Genomic DNA, 17,149 nt, shown 5'->3' with positions numbered 1-17,149 from the left:
GTGTTATGTTTTTCCTTTTGCTACGTTTGTATATCTTAGGCGGTGTAATTCTGCCGAAAGGTGGGGTTATAATGAACTTTAAGGATATCTTTTCGCCCTTCGGGGCATATGGTCAAATGAAAATATACAGAGAAGATTAGCATGGCCCCTGCACTAAGGATGACATGTCTCAATCAAAGAGAAGCTACCTATTTTTTTTTTCCTTACAGATCATTTATTGAGGGTATACAAGTGTGAGTCTTTTGACGAGGATATAATTGGTCCCGCCCGTTTGGTAAAGTCACATGGTATCACGTGGTGTCGCCGTTCGACCCACCGCCCGAGCACTTGGAATAACGGAATAACCTCTTCGCCCTTCAGGGTATACAACGATTATGACCATGTGTGACTGTAATTACATTTTATAATGCATCCTAATATTGATGAACGATTGCCATTAAATCTCAATCAGAACAGACCACACACATTTCAACTGCTTGCCACACAGCAATCAACCAGGTTCAAAACACCCATGGTCTTATTGGCTACAAAATCTTCCTTCCATGACTACCTAAGGTAGTTATACTCAATCCATTTCTTCGGACATAGGACCATACGCCACGTCCAATTTACTTGACAGTAAAATTTTTTTAGAGGTATAGTATCTTACTTTCAAAAATACTAATTTTGGGGTACCTTTTGTAAGTGCTCTAACTAGAAAAGGTACCTACTCCGTAGAATCAAATATTTGCATTGAACCCGTTTCTACATTCAACCCGTGCGGTCCAATTCCCACCTGGAATTGGACTGTGCGTTGGGTCGAGTAGATGGTAATACATGTCTCAGAGCATCTTTCTTAGGTACTCCAACACATGATCGGGTAGGGCTCTATAGCTTTCCAATCTTCCTCCTATGACAAGGTCCTCTAAACTTGCTTTTCTGTAGTCCTTGACTTCCCATAAATCATCGGGAAGCATCTTCATCATTTCTCCCGTTCCCCACATCTTGCGGCAATAGGTCGGCACAGCGAAATTGCTCTCCCTGCTGATACAATCCTCGATCGTTCGATTGACTTCCTCCAAGCTTCGTGTCGCAATAGAGGGCTCTCTTCCGTTCTTCTCTTTCATGATCGCAGCAATTTCCATGCCTGTTGGTGCAAGCTCTGACAAGGTGATGGTCCGGTTCTGGATAGTGGGTATAGGTCTGGTGGTAAATATGTCGACGTACGCAGCTGCGACGTAGTCCTTGGTGCTATAAGGGATTAGTTTAATCAGACCAAAGGAATTATTTAGATGAGAAGGATTCTCTGGGTAAATTGCGACGCACCACATAGTAACTTTTTCGCTAGCAGAGTTGCCGGTGTGGACCAATACGTTATTCTGCAAATCAATACCCACTGCCCTATAATTTGTGAAAGTCAGTTACCGATAAACATCCCGAGTGGTCGGCTGATGACTGACGATGTACTCAAGGTGAATTCAGCGAAGTTTCCCACGTGGATTACGGAGGTTGGAATTCCGGCATCCTTGGATGCCTTTTCGACATCCGCTTTTGCCTTCATACAGGACATGCGCATTCCCTGCTCACAATACCGCAGACAGAAATCCGAAGGGGAGAAAAGCTGGACATCAGTCCTAGGGATAGCTTTCACAAAGCCATGCTGTCTGTCGGTACCCTCGTCTCCAACAAGAGAACTAAGAAGCCGATTAGCATAGATTCGAAAAGGTATAGATGTGTAGTAGCTCTGACTGACATCACAATGTCTATATCTTGCAAGGCACCAACCAAAGCGTCTTCATCAAGAACGTCGACTTCAATCTTTCTCACATGATCGGGGAGATTGGAAGTATCCGAGCTAGGGCGATGCAAAACAGTAATTGGAGCTCCCGAGGCAATTAAAGCAGCAACAACTCGAGAGCCAACGAATCCACGGTGACCATAGACAGCTATACGGTTGAAGGCCATGATTTGAAAGACAAGAGATGACTGGAAAAGAATGTTCAATCGGTGTAGAAAGCTGTTGGGATAGGGCCGGTTTGGAAACTTATATAATCCCCGACAAAAAAAAACCGTGGGTTCCAAAGAAATGAATCTATTCCCCTTAGGGGTAAGCTATTTTCCTTCTTGGGCCAGATTGCGAACCTCCTTCATGGTCTGCTTCGGAGCGGCCGCGTTTCGGTGTACACGAAGTGGGTCGGCTACTCAATTTATAATATAAGCTTAATTTTGTGGTGAGTCATTTTACGTATGTTGTAGTACATAATAGTGATCTTAATAGTGATCGTCGCTTCACAAGGGCACAGGAAGATACCTGGGTATATATATAGCTTATCCACAAAATTTCCTATCTGGGCCGTTTCGCGAGGTTGTGGGGCCCGTCTCTGTTTCCTCGGCTTAGTCAACCTTGGATGATACCTAGGTAGGTACCGCTAACCCGCATTTGGTATCTAGAATCCAAATTTGCAATCTATGTTGTATAGACGTCTAGATATAGGTATCTTGTTTACGAGTGGGTTGTGGGCACTTTGACAAATCGGAAGGTGATATAGTATGCACAACACCACAACCATGGAACTAGATAGGAGGTTCCATTTCCATTTTCAGTATTTGTCACTGAGGTGTAGATATTACACTTTCTCTGATGGACTCATGAGAGTAAATTTCAGTATGTGGTGAGCACCCTTAGTAGCCGACCCGGCCATTACAGCCAAAAGGGGACCAGTAGTTCTATTATATACAAGTAACAGGCAGCCAGGCAGATCCTTAACGGCAGACCGACATGTCCGCTGGGGTGGTGCGAAGAAGAAAATATAGAATGGTACTCTGCGCCTTGGTTGGGAGAGTATCCTCATGAGCCCTCGAAGAATAGGGGCGTACATCCAAAGAATTAATAGCATAGATTTGACGAGATGAAGTCTCATGTTAGAAGCAAACACCAATCCTGCTGCAGCGTGTGTGATAGCCAGAAGGAGGGACTACCACTGTCTCGAGCATCCCAGAGCTCTTCAAGGAGTTGAAGAGCCATTAGATTTGCGGGGAGGCGATTCAAAGAGTAGATGGCTCGCAGCCTGCCACGCACTTCATCGCGCAGGAAGTGATTCGACTCGGTCAATTCGGATCCAGCTGTAAGAAGAGGGAGAGATTGAAAATTAAGGGAGTACGAGGACGCAGGAATTAGTAGCAGATGGCGGACTGTCTCTTCGGCGTACTGTAGGATCAGAGACTCTTGTGCTTCAGTCACATCCGGGTCCGTAGGACAACCTCTCTGTGCATGTGCACGAGATCGATAGAGGAAAACAAGCCCGTGGTTGCGGAACGCTTCATATAAGTGGCCCAGATCGGGATTTGGGGGCTTCGTCGTCCAGGTACTAAGCTGGGACTCCAGCATAGCTTCTTGCCTGGGGTTGCGGCTCTGTGGCATATCATATATCTGTCGGCAATATCGTCCGACATTCGCTATGATAAGGAGCAGTCGGCTACAGGTTCCGTACATTGGATGGTGCCAGTCTCCCATCCTGTGTACCGCGAGGGATATATTAAATAAGTCGAGACCCTGTGGTTCACATGACTCTACCAGGAATGAACTGCACATGTCCCAGTAAAGATAGATTCCCAGGCAGAGTCGAACCACGGGGTCATTAGTCGTCGACACAGATGTGTCTCGCAGCATACTGTTGATCAGGGAGCGTGCACCAAATAAATGCTGTCTGCCATAATCCTTCGGGTCAGAATCAACAACCTGCGTCAGAGCCAGCATTAAAATAGTCAGAAAGTGTGCGTAAGGCGCGCGTTGGATCTGATTCATCTCTCTTCGAAGGCAAGCTATGGCTTTGCCACGTTCCTCAAGGACCGGAATGGGAATATTGGCCGGGAAGTACTGCTCATGGCTCGCACTGACTGACTGGATAGCATGGAGAAGTGCGGGAGATTGGGCAACGTGTTCCAAAATTGGGAAAGAGAACGGATTATTTTCAGGATCTACAACCGACACTTGACTGACTTTCTCCAGCCAATACTGTAGTAGTCTTGGATTGACATGCGTTTTAGGCTGTAGTGAGAGCCACGGTGTCTCAACTTGCCACTGTGTTAGCCGCGGGGCTGACGAACAGACAAGACCTTGACGCTGGCACCGCTTGCACGTCGGATAGGTCTCATCGCATTTGACCCGCTTTGCCTTGCATTCTCGACAGCCCAATTTGCTTTTGTTTCGTGGTCGACCTGGTAGAGAGGTGTGCTCCTGCTGCGTGCTCGGATTTAAAGAAGGGCTGACCACCACTTGTTTGAAGAGTAAGCGGGGGAAGTACATGTCCGGTCAGGTTGGCTTCCTGTGTTCTTTGCGTTCAATAGTGGTATTGGAGATGAGGAATCGGATAGAAATCTGAGCAGGGATTGCCACATCAGTAAGTGGATTACTAATTATCCGCAAAACACCAGTTAAGGCGGGAATTTCCACAAGAGAGTACGGTATCCGATTCTATTCAGTATCCATTCAGACCAGGTAGGGCATGGTAAAACAGATTGTTCGGATCCAGTCGCGCTTTCAATTGTCGCAGTCTTGAGGCCCCTTCCTCCCCAAAGAATTGTTGTATGTCTACCTGGTCAGGGGGCCAAAATGCAGGGAACCCTCCTGGCAGGGAAAGACCATTCTGATCAACCGCTTCCTCCAATTCTATGACCCATCTGGCTGCACCTGCAAGCTCCTGCTCATCGGTCCAGTCTGGCCTGGTGCCACCATGGAACCCGAGAATGACATGTTGGTATCGATTCGGAAAGGCCGCCCCGACAGCATCTGCCACTTCGTGTCGAACCCCTCTACCATGGTTATTGTGAAAGATGATAGCGGACAGCGGATATGGTGGAAGGTGCTGTGCAAGGATAGTGCCAACATTTTTATGTATCCGATCGACGTTTCGACTGCGGAAGAAGGTCCCTGACGATAAACCACCTAAGCCGTAGGCGGCTGGTGTAGCTGGATACTAGGTCAGTTGACTGAAGTTCATATCATGATGGAAGCTTGTAGCTTACTTTCCGTGACCGTGTTCCCCAGAACCCTGCCAGCCTGCATCATCTGCTCAAGAAAGGTTTTCGCGGGCCCGAGGTCTTCGTTAACCGAAGTCCAACACCAAAACAGAGCAAAACAGGGCTCGGCTACCGGTACAGGAGCCATTTCAGGATTTGCGGCGATGGCATCCCCGCTGAACTCATCAGGAAAGTCGTCATGTAAGAGGCTTCCAATCTTGTCCATGACAGATGCAGCCTCGGACAGGGGGAAGGCTAGGAAGCCAGCGTACAGTTTAGGCACTGGGTATACCTTTACGCGAAGCTCTGTGATGATGCCAAATGCGCCAGCCCCAGCGCCGCGGAGTGCCCACAGTAATTCTGGATCTCTGTCGGTGTCAACGACGCGACCCCCGGCCAAAACCACTCGAGCCCCAAGTATTTGATCGACCCCAAACCCGTATGTTCCAACATAGAAGCCGTACCCTCCGCCACATGCCCAGGAGACATAGCCCACGGATTTTGACTGTCCGGTAGGAGTGAATAGGCCGTGAGAACTGATGGCTTCCTGCAGGTCGCCGGCCATCACTCCGCCACCAACGCGTGCACTGGCTCGGTCCGACCCGATACTGACTGTGTCCATATCGCGCATGTCGATGAGGATTCCCTTGTGGACTACGGAGCGACCGAAGAAGTCGTGACCGCCTGAGCGAACGGCACAGGGAGTCTTTTGTTCGGTGCAAAATTGAACCAAGCGTGAGACCTCTTCTTCTGTCCGCGGCCGGGCGCAGACTAGCGGTTCCTTTTTCAGCGCATGATTGTAGAATTTAAGACAGTCTTGATAGTTTCTGCCTTCAGTGTATAGCGAGAGGCTCGGCATGAGATGCTGCAAGCGGGCTTCGATAGATGACGCACTGTTTGGCATATTTAATTAGGGGCGCTTCTTTGGTCAACGGCCAGGGGTGAAAGACTGGTTTTGCCATCTCTTCGGGAGGTATTATCGAGGTATGATTTCAGCATTGGCAACCTAGGCTCGGCAATGACGACAATAGCATAGCATTAATCCAAGCCTTGGAACTTCCCCACTATACGCTTTCCGTTTCTGGACAGATCGCGAGGAATCATCCCAACCATCCGATTAGCGTCCTCATTTGGCGTGTTTGCATCCACCGATATAATGAGAAAGGTAAACGTCGCCTACTTCTTGATGTAGGCAGCTCCCACTCTAGTTGACGCCAACAAAAGATTCCCTTTGCTGTTCGCTCAGGTCACGACTTCTTCGGCCGCTCCGTAGTCCACAAGGGCATTCTCATCGACATGCGCGATATGGACACGGTCATGGGTCGCTGTACCTAGGTAGGAAAGCAGTGAAACAGTGTGGGGTGTCGTTCAATACCATTTCTATTGACAGCTCCGAGTGTAACTCCTGTTAAGGGCTTCTTGCCATTTTCAGATGACAGACGGAGAAAGTCCACTCTCTTTTCGAAGGAGGTCATTCTGGCACATGGACATCGGCGCCGACAAAGTTGATCCATTCAGTCTGACGATATTTCGGGTCCCGCCTAGCAGATTATCATAGAGACACTGCCGACTTAAAGAATTGCATCAAAGCCACCTTAGGTACATCGCACAACAGCCGGTATTTATAATGCTAATACACGATATGCTTTGAGTTCTCGCATACATTCATCAGCAGGGCCGATGGTAAACGATCTCCGAAGATATACTCTAATAGCGCTAGTCCGTAGGAGGTAATATTACTTGAAGGCACGTGACACGCGCGTTTCGCGTTCCGACGCCTCCATTTGCATTTATGTCTCGACCCAAAGGTATTTGAAGTATTGGACTGAGTTAACACGAACCTCACAAATACCGCCGTCAAGACGTGATAGACTTCAGCGACTGTATGTCGTCGAAAAATGGAGACCCAGGATGATAGCATCGACTTTGCAAAGTTGCAACGCGACGCGTTGGGGCTAGTATGTAATGACCATGCAGCGTCCCTCGCCCTCATTGGACTAACCCCGACATCCCCAGGAGCATGATCCATCCCAGCCGTACCTTTCGGGATCTGCAGAAACTGTGAACGAACCGAAGCAGACTCTTTGTTACACATACCACAAAGTCAACAGTGCTTCCAACGGTGACGGGGTGTGCACCGGCCAACACCTACCTCCGAAAACACCATCAAACCCCACGAGCCTTGTGCACCAACACCGACCCTCTCCGCCTCGGCCTCGGCAGCATGAACGACGCCCAATGATGTCCAATAAAAGTGGCAATGGAGCGGGCATTGTACCCGGATCACAATTCGGCAACATGAGCTCCGCAGAGGCTGCTCCTGGGGATACTCAGGTCGTCTCGCAGTCAGTGTACGATAGTATCATCAAGCAAAACGGGGAGTCCATGCAACAAGACTATTCACAAACAGGGGCGGATGGAGCGACATTGAGAACATTGTATGAGGGTGACAGCGGCCATATCGACCTCATTTCTGAATTTGACGCTGCGCACCATGGAACGAACCTTTCCCAAGATGACGATGATAACGACGATGAGAGCAACTTCGATCCGAACGAGTCTTCTCCAATGCCCTATGCACCCGATCTCTTCCCCGAATCGCAACGGTTCCTAGCAGAAACACCCGGCACGGTGGTGAAAAAGAATGACGGAAAGGGTGGGACAAACGAGACCCCGAGCATCTCACGGAATCCGCTGGCTAGTGGCATTGAGTCAAGTGGCGGTCTCCTTGCTCTGAGTCAGGTTTTCGGGGCTACCCAGGCCCCGTCATCTCCCATTGTCCACGGCCTACAGACGGAGCTTGTATCGGATCGTCCGTCGCCCAATATCCCGATTCAACCCGCTTGTGTTGTCAATGGTATCTCGTCTCCGTTGACGGGCTTCCCAGTCCAGTTCATGAGGGAATCATCCGAACCGAACTTGAACTATATATCGATGAAGGAATCGCAGACAAAGCGCGACAGGACTTTGGGGGAGAGGTTGACTCGGTCGGCCGGCAATATCCAGTCGGATCAGAGTGACAAGGAATTCTACAAGGAGTCAAGTTTTATAGAACGTGCACGACGACAGCGAGAAATCGATGAGGAAGCTGCGGCTCAGTTCGCCGGGCTGAGTGCTCCTGCCAGATCTACATCGAATCTCTCCGCCAGACTACAGACTTCTCCCGAACAGCCAAATGAACAAGAAAAAGACCATGAAATTATAGAAGCTGTTGCCAGCGAGGAAGAAACAGAACAAGAGGAAGATATGCAACTACCCCGGTCACAAGAGCTTCCTCAGTCTTCAGCCGAAGAAGACAAAGAGAATTACGACGGACCTCCTCTAGACCCTGCTGCCGCCGCCGCTGCTGCCAGTGCCCACGACCGACTATCTCAGGTACTAGGTTTTGAGCCGATTCCCTCCCCATCTCGCCCGAGAGTAGACGAGGAACTGGAGGAACTGGAGGATGCGGCAGCTCATGGAGGCTCCGTCGGCTCCCACAATGATGGTCAGCCAAATGGCGCCATGCGTTCTTCCCAGGCCATGGTGAAAGACTCTCAGCCATCACCCCAATCATCACCAAAACGCATAGAAGCCGACAACGCTGTGAACGGTATTCATCGGTCGCGTTCGCGTTCTCATGTGAATTCTCCCGCGCGAGACCGTCTTCAGTCCTCCTCTCCCTGCTCGCGACCACAATCAAGACATTCGAACAACAATACCCAGAGAAATGGCTCCGTTTCAAATGAACCTGCCATTCAACCCATTCACAATGCATCCCTTAACGAGAACATACCAACACATTCCAGCAACCCCTCGGAGCAGCAACACGTAAACTCATCGCTTTCCAGAGTGGAAGCGGGAACTGCGGGCAACTCATCGATGCCATCCCGTGTGGCCGAGACGCCTATGAATCAACGTCTTAAGCATCTCGGTGATATGGCTCGACTGACGAGTATCCCAGAAACCAGTCCCAGCCACTCCCAATGCAATTCCGAGGCTGGGTCTAATGGCGATGGACTCAACAACGAAGATGACGATCTTCCACCTATGTTCAAGGAAGTCCCCAGTATTCGAAAACACCATATCCGCCCAGCTGGGGCAAGGGCACTCTCTTCGCCTCTCAAAAAATTGTTGTCTAGTCCAGGCGGAGGCCAACGCAGGGCTTTGACTGAAATTGCGGCAGATCTTTCCCCGCAGGTTGGGGCAGGAGGATTTGATATGGGAGTTGGGATCTTCACTACTGAGGATCAAGAGTTCAGAGCCTTGATTGATGGATCGCCGACTCGACCGAAGAAGAAGCGGCGCGGCAATGATGGCTCGAGTTATATTGCCTCCGACCCTATCATACCTCTCACCCCTCGCATACAGCCCCCAAAATTCGTTGCACCCATTCGAGTGACACAAGAACAGCCAGCTCCTATTCCCGAAGATTCAGATGATGTGCCCTTGGTGCAACTCCCCGAAAAAGCCGTGCGAAGGCAATCAAAGCCCCCGCGACGAGCCTCCGAGAATGTTTGGGACATCGAAGGTTCACCTGAGCAGCCCTTCCGCAGGAGATCAAGAATTGGCAAGACGGCTACCTCGATGTCTACGCAAAAGAAGCATGTTCCAGAAAAGAGCTCCGGACTTACTGCGAGATCAGCACCCTCACCAAAGGTCGTCGTTCATAGTCGACCACCACCTCCATCATCGGAACTCACTGAGGTTTCATCGACAATTGCCTCTGATGATATCATTGATTCAGAGGCGAACGGCATCGATGGATCTCCTACCACGCCTCGACCATCTGACGCTTTATCGGCAAACACGGTGGTTGCTCCAAGCCAGGTCCTTTCTGTCTGGATGGGACAGAAACGAGCATACTATCCGGCGACATGTTTTGGGACACCACTAGGTGTGTCCCAGGTCAAATACTCTGTGAAATTTGAGGACAGTCTTCCTGTCGAGGTGCCGAAGGGTGCCGTTAAGAGATTTGAGCTTCGTGTCGGAGACTCTGTCAAAATCGAGATGGACAATGTTCCCAAAGTCACTCATATCGTCCGCGGATTCGGTGACAAGCTCACTAGAGAAGAGCTGGCCAAAGCGGCCGACGATGGCACTTATCCTATAACCGACATTTACGGTCATACTACTGTCATAGTCGGTCCCAAGCAGCGTAAAAGTCTGCCAAATGGAGGGATAGGTAACAGCGAGAATGTGATCAAAGTACCTATTGCTCGTGTCTATCTTGATACTATCCTGTGGAATCAACTCAAAGATCGGACGTTCACATATCGCCCGGCGCCTATCCAACAAGAGAGCATGGTTCATACCCCATCTGAAAGGTCATCCGCTCCTGCTTCGCCCAGTTCTCGCTTGTCCCGCAGCATTCAACAAGGCAGCGGGATATTCGCTGGGATGGTATTTGCCGTCTCTTACAAGGAGGACGAAGCCTCTAAAAACCGTGTGACTAGGCTGATCATCGAAAATGGCGGCACTGTATTACATGATGGATTTACTGAATTGTTTGAGCCCTCGTCAATTGTTCCTGTTGATACTCCCACTAAAGGTGGAGCCAAAGATGCAGACCTCAATAACAAGGGTCTTCGTCTTACATCTCTCGCCGATAACGTTGGATTTGCCTGTTTAATTGCCGATACCCATTCTCGACGGGAAAAATACATGCAAGCACTGGCCTTGAACCTCCCATGTCTGGCCGGGCGTTGGGTAGAGGACTGTATCTCTCAAGGTCGCGTCCTCGACTGGTATATCTATCTCCTCCCGGCCGGCGACTCAATGTACCTGAACGGAGCGACAAAATCCAGAGTCATGGCTCCCAATCCCCCATCCGCGGCCCGTCTCGCCGACACCATCTCCGCGCGAACGAAGTTGCTCGCGGGACAATCAGTGCTCCTTGTCATGGGCCGTGGAAAGGTAGAGGAAAAGAGGAAAGCCTACATCTTCCTGACTTACGCCCTAGGGGCTTCTCGTGTTGAGCGCGTCCCTGATCTTGGCACGGCTAAGGCATTGATAGACTCACAGTCTGATGCCGGTGCGCCGGGTACCTGGGACTGGATTTATGTTGATGATGCAGACCAAGCCGCTGCAAAGTCGATGTTGACGCCTAATCCGAAGACGCAGAGAATTCACTTGTTCCACGGGAAGAAGCGTAGGAAGTCAATTGCATCGTCCACTCCTACGCCCCCTAATGAGCTGAAGTGTACTGCAAAGGTTGTCGGTAACGAGTTTGTTTGTCAGAGTTTGATCTTAGGTCGGTTGTTTGAGGAGTAATTTCTTGTGCCAGTTCTTGATACCAATGTCATTTATCAATATTTATTATTTAATGGATCTATTCAGACTACAGACGCTGTTAGCTTGCATGACCACCTCCCGAGATGAACATTGGGATATGATGCGTCTAAAGAGGAATCTACTCTTCCTTTCTTCGGAATGAGATGTCCTGGCGACCCATTCATCAATAATTTTACCTATACCGTTGTGATAAGGTTGTCACTTAACCCATTCGAGGAACTTGAGGTTACGTGGGAGTCGTGGACATTTATAGGCGGATAAAATCTTTATCAGACCTTGGTTGTCAAACTCATCCCTCGACGAAGTTTCCCCGTTCAGATTTCATAAGCTTCGCCACTCCAGGTAGAAACCAATATCACTCATTACACGGACTGAGATTTAAAGATGCAGCTACATCAAAAGTTTCCCGACATACTACCTCGCCTTGACCGGTGTCATCCTGATAACGATGAGGAATTTGAATACCCACGACTTACACGCTTTCATTTCACTCTACTATATATAAGTAGTCATAAGGCGGCACGAAAACAACTACTTATTCGGCTTCAGAGTCGCTCCTATGTGTTTGAAACTCCCTCCGAAGGGGATTTTGTTGTGATGGACACCTGATTGATCAGACATGATTGTTAGGCTGGCACCTAATAGCTTCCTCAGAAGGTCTTACGCAAAGTATATAGGTTTTGGTTATTTATATCCGTGTGTTTCCTTAACGACTCGAGAGCTCAGATATATTCCGAAACTCCTTAAATCACACACTCCACTGTCTCAGACTAAACTTGACCCTTTCAAATTTGACCTTCCTAGTGGAACTCAACCAGGTGCCTATATTTCAGCTGGCTTTCATATAAAGGGATCATTTAAGCCACCATTGTTCGTTGCCTACTGCATCTGACTACAAGGCCCGGGTCAACATGATCCGTATATCTATCGACTCACTTGGCTACCTGGAGATACTTGCTCAATATACAATATTCCGCTCTTCCTCTTCTATTCGTCTTCGAACCACAGTCTTCCATTTTTTCACTGGGACCTTACTTTTAATGTGGGGTTGAAACGATGCCGTCCCAGTGTGTCTCAGATTACGGACGGATAATACACTGGAATCGCTGTTCAAGAAGCTCTATCAACGAACCTCCTTCTCACAGCGTGCTGGTGTCGAACACGTCGAATATCAGTTAAAGCATCTAGATGCAGCAAAGTGGGTGTTCTAACCGCGTTTGAGTTTAGCTCATGACTGACCAGGACTTGTCTACAGCACAGCAAATTTGTCCAGGTTACAAACATTGAATCCTCAGACGCAAAGACAAAGGTGATTGCCGGATCACGAGCACTGCGTGACATGGCCTTGATCAATTGCTCTATTATGCTGGCTAGACTGGACAAAGAACTCCAGTGACTCCAGTCTGCCAGCCAAAATATGTTTGTCAACAAGGGTGCCACAGGGGACTTTATCCATCGTACTGTACTACTCGGAAAGAGGGCAAGTCGTTCTATCCCGCGGCAACCGGAAAGGAGCCTTTGAAATACCTCGGCTGGGGATCCCTTTTAAATTCAGTTCAGATTCAGCTCAGATTCAGTTCAGATTCAGATTCACTTCAGATTCTGATTCACTTCAGATTCCAGCAATCACCACCAAAAGCTAATTTTGGTCGCCTCCTAACTAGCAAATGCTTGGTTCATTGAAGTCGTCCTACATGCCATTCTGATTGGTATGCAAGTATCCACTCTTACCTGTCCGCAGTGTACCGTGATGAGTTGATTACTTTGTTTAACGACCTAAAGTCTGACTGACCTACGCGTATTGGTTATAACACATCACGTTGGTACAGTAGGCTTGAACCTACACGTGGCCTGTGATCGTGTGATCCTCTTGGGTCCCAGAAGGAGCTAGGGATAGAAATCCTAAGCAACCGGCCGATATCTCCGGGTGAGTTTACTTAGGACTATGGTATAGGAAATAGTATACTAACCCTCATAGGTAACTTCACTCTACCCCATCACAGCAGTTCGATGCTTTGCTCCGAACTCTCATGATCGATTTCGGTTCGTGAAGCAGGCAGCTAAGGGTAGCCTACAACTAGCTATCAACTCAAGCGAACGACCCCTACAAGAGATTATGGTCAAACTACTGAACAAAATCCAGCCACAAGTAAATGCTTGCTACACAAGTGAGTACGGGCGAACCATTATCAAGCAGAAGTCCGACGCCGATGACATCCGAAAGGCCGCCTTGGATACATATCTCTCCCAGGAGGCGAAGCTTGAGTCAAACGGCGCAGGTTCCACTAAGCCGGACATCGAGCTCTCCAAGAGAGTTTTCCGAGCGATCCTAAAAAGGATCAAATGCTACGAGAACTCTCAGTCCAAAGATGATGATAAGGATACAACATACGTGCCGGATGTAGAATCCGAAGCAGACGGCGACACTACTCCTGAGGGAGATGAAGATGTCGAGGAGGTCGCGGACTCCGGCGACGAACTATTCGATACGATCGACCTAGGCCGGTCTCTGGAGAAGATTCATGACATTGAAATTCAACGCGCGAGAGTCCTGGAAGGAATTTGCAGACCGCCACCAGCCAGATGACAATACACGGTACCTAATGGCGTTACCCGAATTTCCCGACGAGAAGTCGTGGACTGAAGACTTGGAGGACTGCGGGTACCTTCGTCTTGGTCTTTTGCTTCTATACAACCACATCCGCGGTATCCCAACGGTACGTTTGGGCAGTTCTATCCACATCCAGTACCCGGATATTCCAGAGGAAGTTGTAGGTACCAACAAGACAGACACCTGGAACGCTCAAGGGGCCCAAGAAGAAGCAGATGAAGGAGTTTCTGAAGCGGATCTGGCGGAGTAGGGGGGATGTGGATGAGCACGGGAAAATCTTTGATCTTTTTACTCTTCTTTTTCCTCTCTCGCATATCTTAATTCAGTGAAATTAGGGGAAGCCCTCCTGGCTGACCCGCTATACAGCGAATCCTACGTGGTAACCTTAGGAGATTCGCCTGTGGCTATCGTACTATCGTACCGAGTATTAATCTAAAAGAATAAGAGATTAACCAAGAGTATTGGTATATAGTCATAAGGACCTTTTGGTGTGTTGTATTTTCTCCACCCAATTATACGCTGAAATTATATTCACCCCTATCTCCAAATATCATGTTGATGATGCGCGGATATCAGATCTCATGCAGTGCAATGAAATGTTAGAGCCATACGGATTGTTTGTCTGGCTTTCACCTAACATCCAAGTATATATATATATATACTTGTTTTAGCATGAAGAATGACCGCTCGTGCCTTTTACTCCTTTCCTTCACTTCTCTCTTCTGCCATTTTCTGCCTGTCTGCGAGATATCACTTAAATTTCATCGCCTCTTTACTTTCACCTCTTTTTATTATCTCCCATCAGGACAGTTTCACCCTTGACATATCCAGCCATGTCTCTCAACGAATCTGCCGTTTCGTTATTATCAATCCCCACAAGGTCATTAGCCGAAATCCTTCGTATGGTTCCTATGCTCTGCAGCAATGGCAACTTCGTCCTATGGTCCGAACTTTTCAAGCGTGCCCTTGACATACAGGATACGAGATACTGGTCAATCATCAGTAATGGACCTAATACCTGCTTCATGGGCGACGGGACTATCAGACCCGCTATTAACTTTGAGCTCCTTGAAGCTATCAATATCAGTGTCGACGTAGAACTACAGGCACTCATTGCCCATGCCAAGACCCCTCGCGTTGCCTTCGAACTTTTGAAGGGCTACTTCACCGAAAGATATTTCCATCAATCTCATTCTAGGTACATCTCTTGGATTAACTGTGTGTACACCCCATCTATGGATCCAATGCAATTTATCCACGAGTGGCGTTCCGCTTTGAGCCAACTGGTCGAGAGTTTGGGAACTGCCAACCTCCCTCTCAAAATCCAACTCCATCAGTTCTTTCTTGCTGTCAGTATGAGGGGCAACCCAGAGGCAGTTGACTGGGTGAAAACCTTTGGAGTTGACTGCACTCGGTCGGGATCCGATTCGCTCGAGGATGCTTGCCAGTCTTTCGTTCGCTTTGAAGTTAGCCGTCTGCATGCTGTCCCCGAGGATAAACGTGCTACAGGCGACATCAACATGATCAAGAATGAGACTTCCCCAACTGTCTACAAACGTCGTGAGGAATGATTAGGCAAACCGACACCAGAGAAAAGATTGCGAAGCGGAATGGTAAAACTATGGTGGAAGATCACTTTGGTTGTCTAAGAGTTACTATGGTATAAGCGCAAGAGTAGCTGGGAATCTCAATTTGGAGATCCGTCTAACTCAGAAGGAAACCAATACAACATTATCCCAACATAACGTTGAGTAATCGGCGAATCACAATAGGCGTGGTCTCTATGCTACCAGATAGCCTCTCAGTAGCGGGGATATGCCCTGGGATACCTAACTCATGGAGTCCCTAACTGCCGATTCTTTGCCTTTAGTTGCCAATTGTGTACTCGGCTCCACAGCCGAAACATGCTCAGCAGTAGACACAGGCTCTTGTACGTCTGGCGCATGTGCATCGTGGGTAATTTTGGTGGATAATTCGGATTCTCCGGTTGCTTCCCCGGTACCTAACTCGGTAGTTGGTTTACTCTCGGCAGTCGGCGTTGTCTCCTGAGCAGCTCCCTCGTGGGGTACACTGTGATAATCTCCGGTGAATGATTCCGCAGTTACAGGCGCCTGTTCTGCGCCTAGCTCACCAACTGCTAACTGATTAGCAGTATGCGTCACAATTCCCTGTGATTGCGGACTAGGGAGTTGGGCAGAATCCTTGGGGTTTTGTTCGCCCGACTGCCCAGTGCCCTCCGTGGCTGGTTCCATAGATCTATCGGTACGGAAGAAGTCCCCATTCAAAACATCGATGAGGACTCCTGCCTCAGGTGGTGGTGGAATCGATCCGCCCAGCAGCTCCTTTGCTTGAATTTTCCGCCCGTATAGCTTTTTGTTTGCATCCGCACGCTCTGCAAGAACACCACCCTCGAGTGTGAGACCGCCGTATAACCCCCGGGTCTTGGAGTAGGCGAATACCCCCGTTGCACTCTTGGTGCCCACTACACCCCCAGCCTCGGCACTCCGACCAATAGGCCCGACGGCCATGGATATATTCCCACCGAGAGTCAAGTTTCCCGACTGCATGAATGTCTTCACAGCCGCGTCTGTAGTCAGGACGAAGACGAAATCCGTCAATTCTGCGCCAAATTGACCACCGGCGCCGAGACCGCCCATTGCCATGGCTGACGGGGCGGACCAGCTGCCATCTTGGAGACGAGCGACAATCAATCCCGAGCCAAAACGGATCGAGCCCAGGAATCCAACTCTGAGCGCTGTGAATACAGCAATTCCCTGGAATAGTGTAAGTCATGGTTATTTGGGCCGCTTCTCGGTGGAAAATCTTTTACCTTGGCCCCCGCGAATATCTTACGTGGGATTTCTCCATCGATTTTGAGCTTCGGGTTGATGAAGGATTCGAGAATCGCAGCGGCCTTTTTGTACTCGCCTGTGGAACATTGTCAGCCTGGAATCAGCAATGTGGGTAGCACTGGCACAGGGGATAATACTGGATAGTGAGGCGGGCAACGGGTTGTGTAACGGGTTCTTCATGGATAGTATCTTTTCACCCGATGATGTTCTTTGTAATAAATATGTCTACGTCTAGTAGAGTCAGATATGGGCTCCAATATCTAGTGTAGAATTGAAAATGCGGAATGAGGAAAAGATGATATTAAACCACCTCTCAGGAGTCTACGCAAATTGGACGGTTCTTATAGAGTCGATATAATCAGGGGCTGGCGTTTTAGGCTTAAATTGCGCACGGACGTTTCGCGGCGTTGGCATA

At 48.9% G+C, this 17,149-nt stretch overlaps 8 protein-coding genes across 8 annotated transcripts; 4 read left to right on the top strand and 4 right to left on the bottom strand.

Moving 5' to 3' along the window:
• Positions 1–821: 821 nt before the first annotated feature.
• Positions 822–1,944, bottom strand: N7516_008819 (isoflavone reductase IRL like; the record flags this gene model as incomplete). Its single annotated transcript, XM_057221538.1, has 4 exons — positions 822–1,230; positions 1,306–1,380; positions 1,440–1,673; positions 1,733–1,944. The coding sequence occupies 4 exons, from the start codon at positions 1,942–1,944 to the stop codon at positions 822–824; spliced, it is 930 nt and encodes a 309-aa protein (XP_057071810.1).
• Positions 1,945–2,896: 952 nt separating this feature from the next.
• Positions 2,897–4,285, bottom strand: N7516_008818 (uncharacterized protein; the record flags this gene model as incomplete). The annotated part of the gene is made up of 1 exon (XM_057221537.1): positions 2,897–4,285. One exon carries the CDS (start codon positions 4,283–4,285, stop codon positions 2,897–2,899), a length of 1,389 nt encoding a protein of 462 aa, XP_057071809.1.
• A 172-nt stretch (positions 4,286–4,457) lies between these two features.
• Positions 4,458–5,902, bottom strand: N7516_008817 (FAD-binding oxidoreductase; the record flags this gene model as incomplete). Its single annotated transcript, XM_057221536.1, has 2 exons — positions 4,458–4,948; positions 5,005–5,902. The coding sequence occupies 2 exons, from the start codon at positions 5,900–5,902 to the stop codon at positions 4,458–4,460; spliced, it is 1,389 nt and encodes a 462-aa protein (XP_057071808.1).
• A 994-nt stretch (positions 5,903–6,896) lies between these two features.
• Positions 6,897–11,250, top strand: N7516_008816 (chromatin-binding protein RAD9; the record flags this gene model as incomplete). Its single annotated transcript, XM_057221535.1, has 2 exons — positions 6,897–6,956; positions 7,015–11,250. 2 exons carry the CDS (start codon positions 6,897–6,899, stop codon positions 11,248–11,250), a joined length of 4,296 nt encoding a protein of 1,431 aa, XP_057071807.1.
• A 1,077-nt stretch (positions 11,251–12,327) lies between these two features.
• On the top strand, positions 12,328–12,667 carry N7516_008815 (uncharacterized protein; the record flags this gene model as incomplete). Its single annotated transcript, XM_057221534.1, is given in 3 exon segments — positions 12,328–12,338; positions 12,350–12,473; positions 12,545–12,667. 3 exon segments carry the CDS (start codon positions 12,328–12,330, stop codon positions 12,665–12,667), a joined length of 258 nt encoding a protein of 85 aa, XP_057071806.1.
• A 720-nt stretch (positions 12,668–13,387) lies between these two features.
• Positions 13,388–14,132, top strand: N7516_008814 (uncharacterized protein; the record flags this gene model as incomplete). Its single annotated transcript, XM_057221533.1, has 2 exons — positions 13,388–13,729; positions 13,773–14,132. The coding sequence occupies 2 exons, from the start codon at positions 13,388–13,390 to the stop codon at positions 14,130–14,132; spliced, it is 702 nt and encodes a 233-aa protein (XP_057071805.1).
• A 583-nt stretch (positions 14,133–14,715) lies between these two features.
• On the top strand, positions 14,716–15,453 carry N7516_008813 (uncharacterized protein; the record flags this gene model as incomplete). The annotated part of the gene is made up of 1 exon (XM_057221532.1): positions 14,716–15,453. The coding sequence occupies one exon, from the start codon at positions 14,716–14,718 to the stop codon at positions 15,451–15,453; it is 738 nt and encodes a 245-aa protein (XP_057071804.1).
• A 258-nt stretch (positions 15,454–15,711) lies between these two features.
• Positions 15,712–16,914, bottom strand: N7516_008812 (uncharacterized protein; the record flags this gene model as incomplete). The annotated part of the gene is made up of 3 exons (XM_057221531.1): positions 15,712–16,656; positions 16,713–16,810; positions 16,872–16,914. 3 exons carry the CDS (start codon positions 16,912–16,914, stop codon positions 15,712–15,714), a joined length of 1,086 nt encoding a protein of 361 aa, XP_057071803.1.
• Between the last annotated feature and the right edge of the window lie 235 nt (positions 16,915–17,149).

Source organism: Penicillium verrucosum (genome assembly GCF_028828655.1).
Source record: "Penicillium verrucosum strain IBT 35672 chromosome Unknown utg000003l_segment0_segment0, whole genome shotgun sequence".
NCBI lineage: Eukaryota > Fungi > Ascomycota > Eurotiomycetes > Eurotiales > Aspergillaceae > Penicillium > Penicillium verrucosum.
This window is presented reverse-complemented; position numbering and strand designations above follow the sequence as displayed.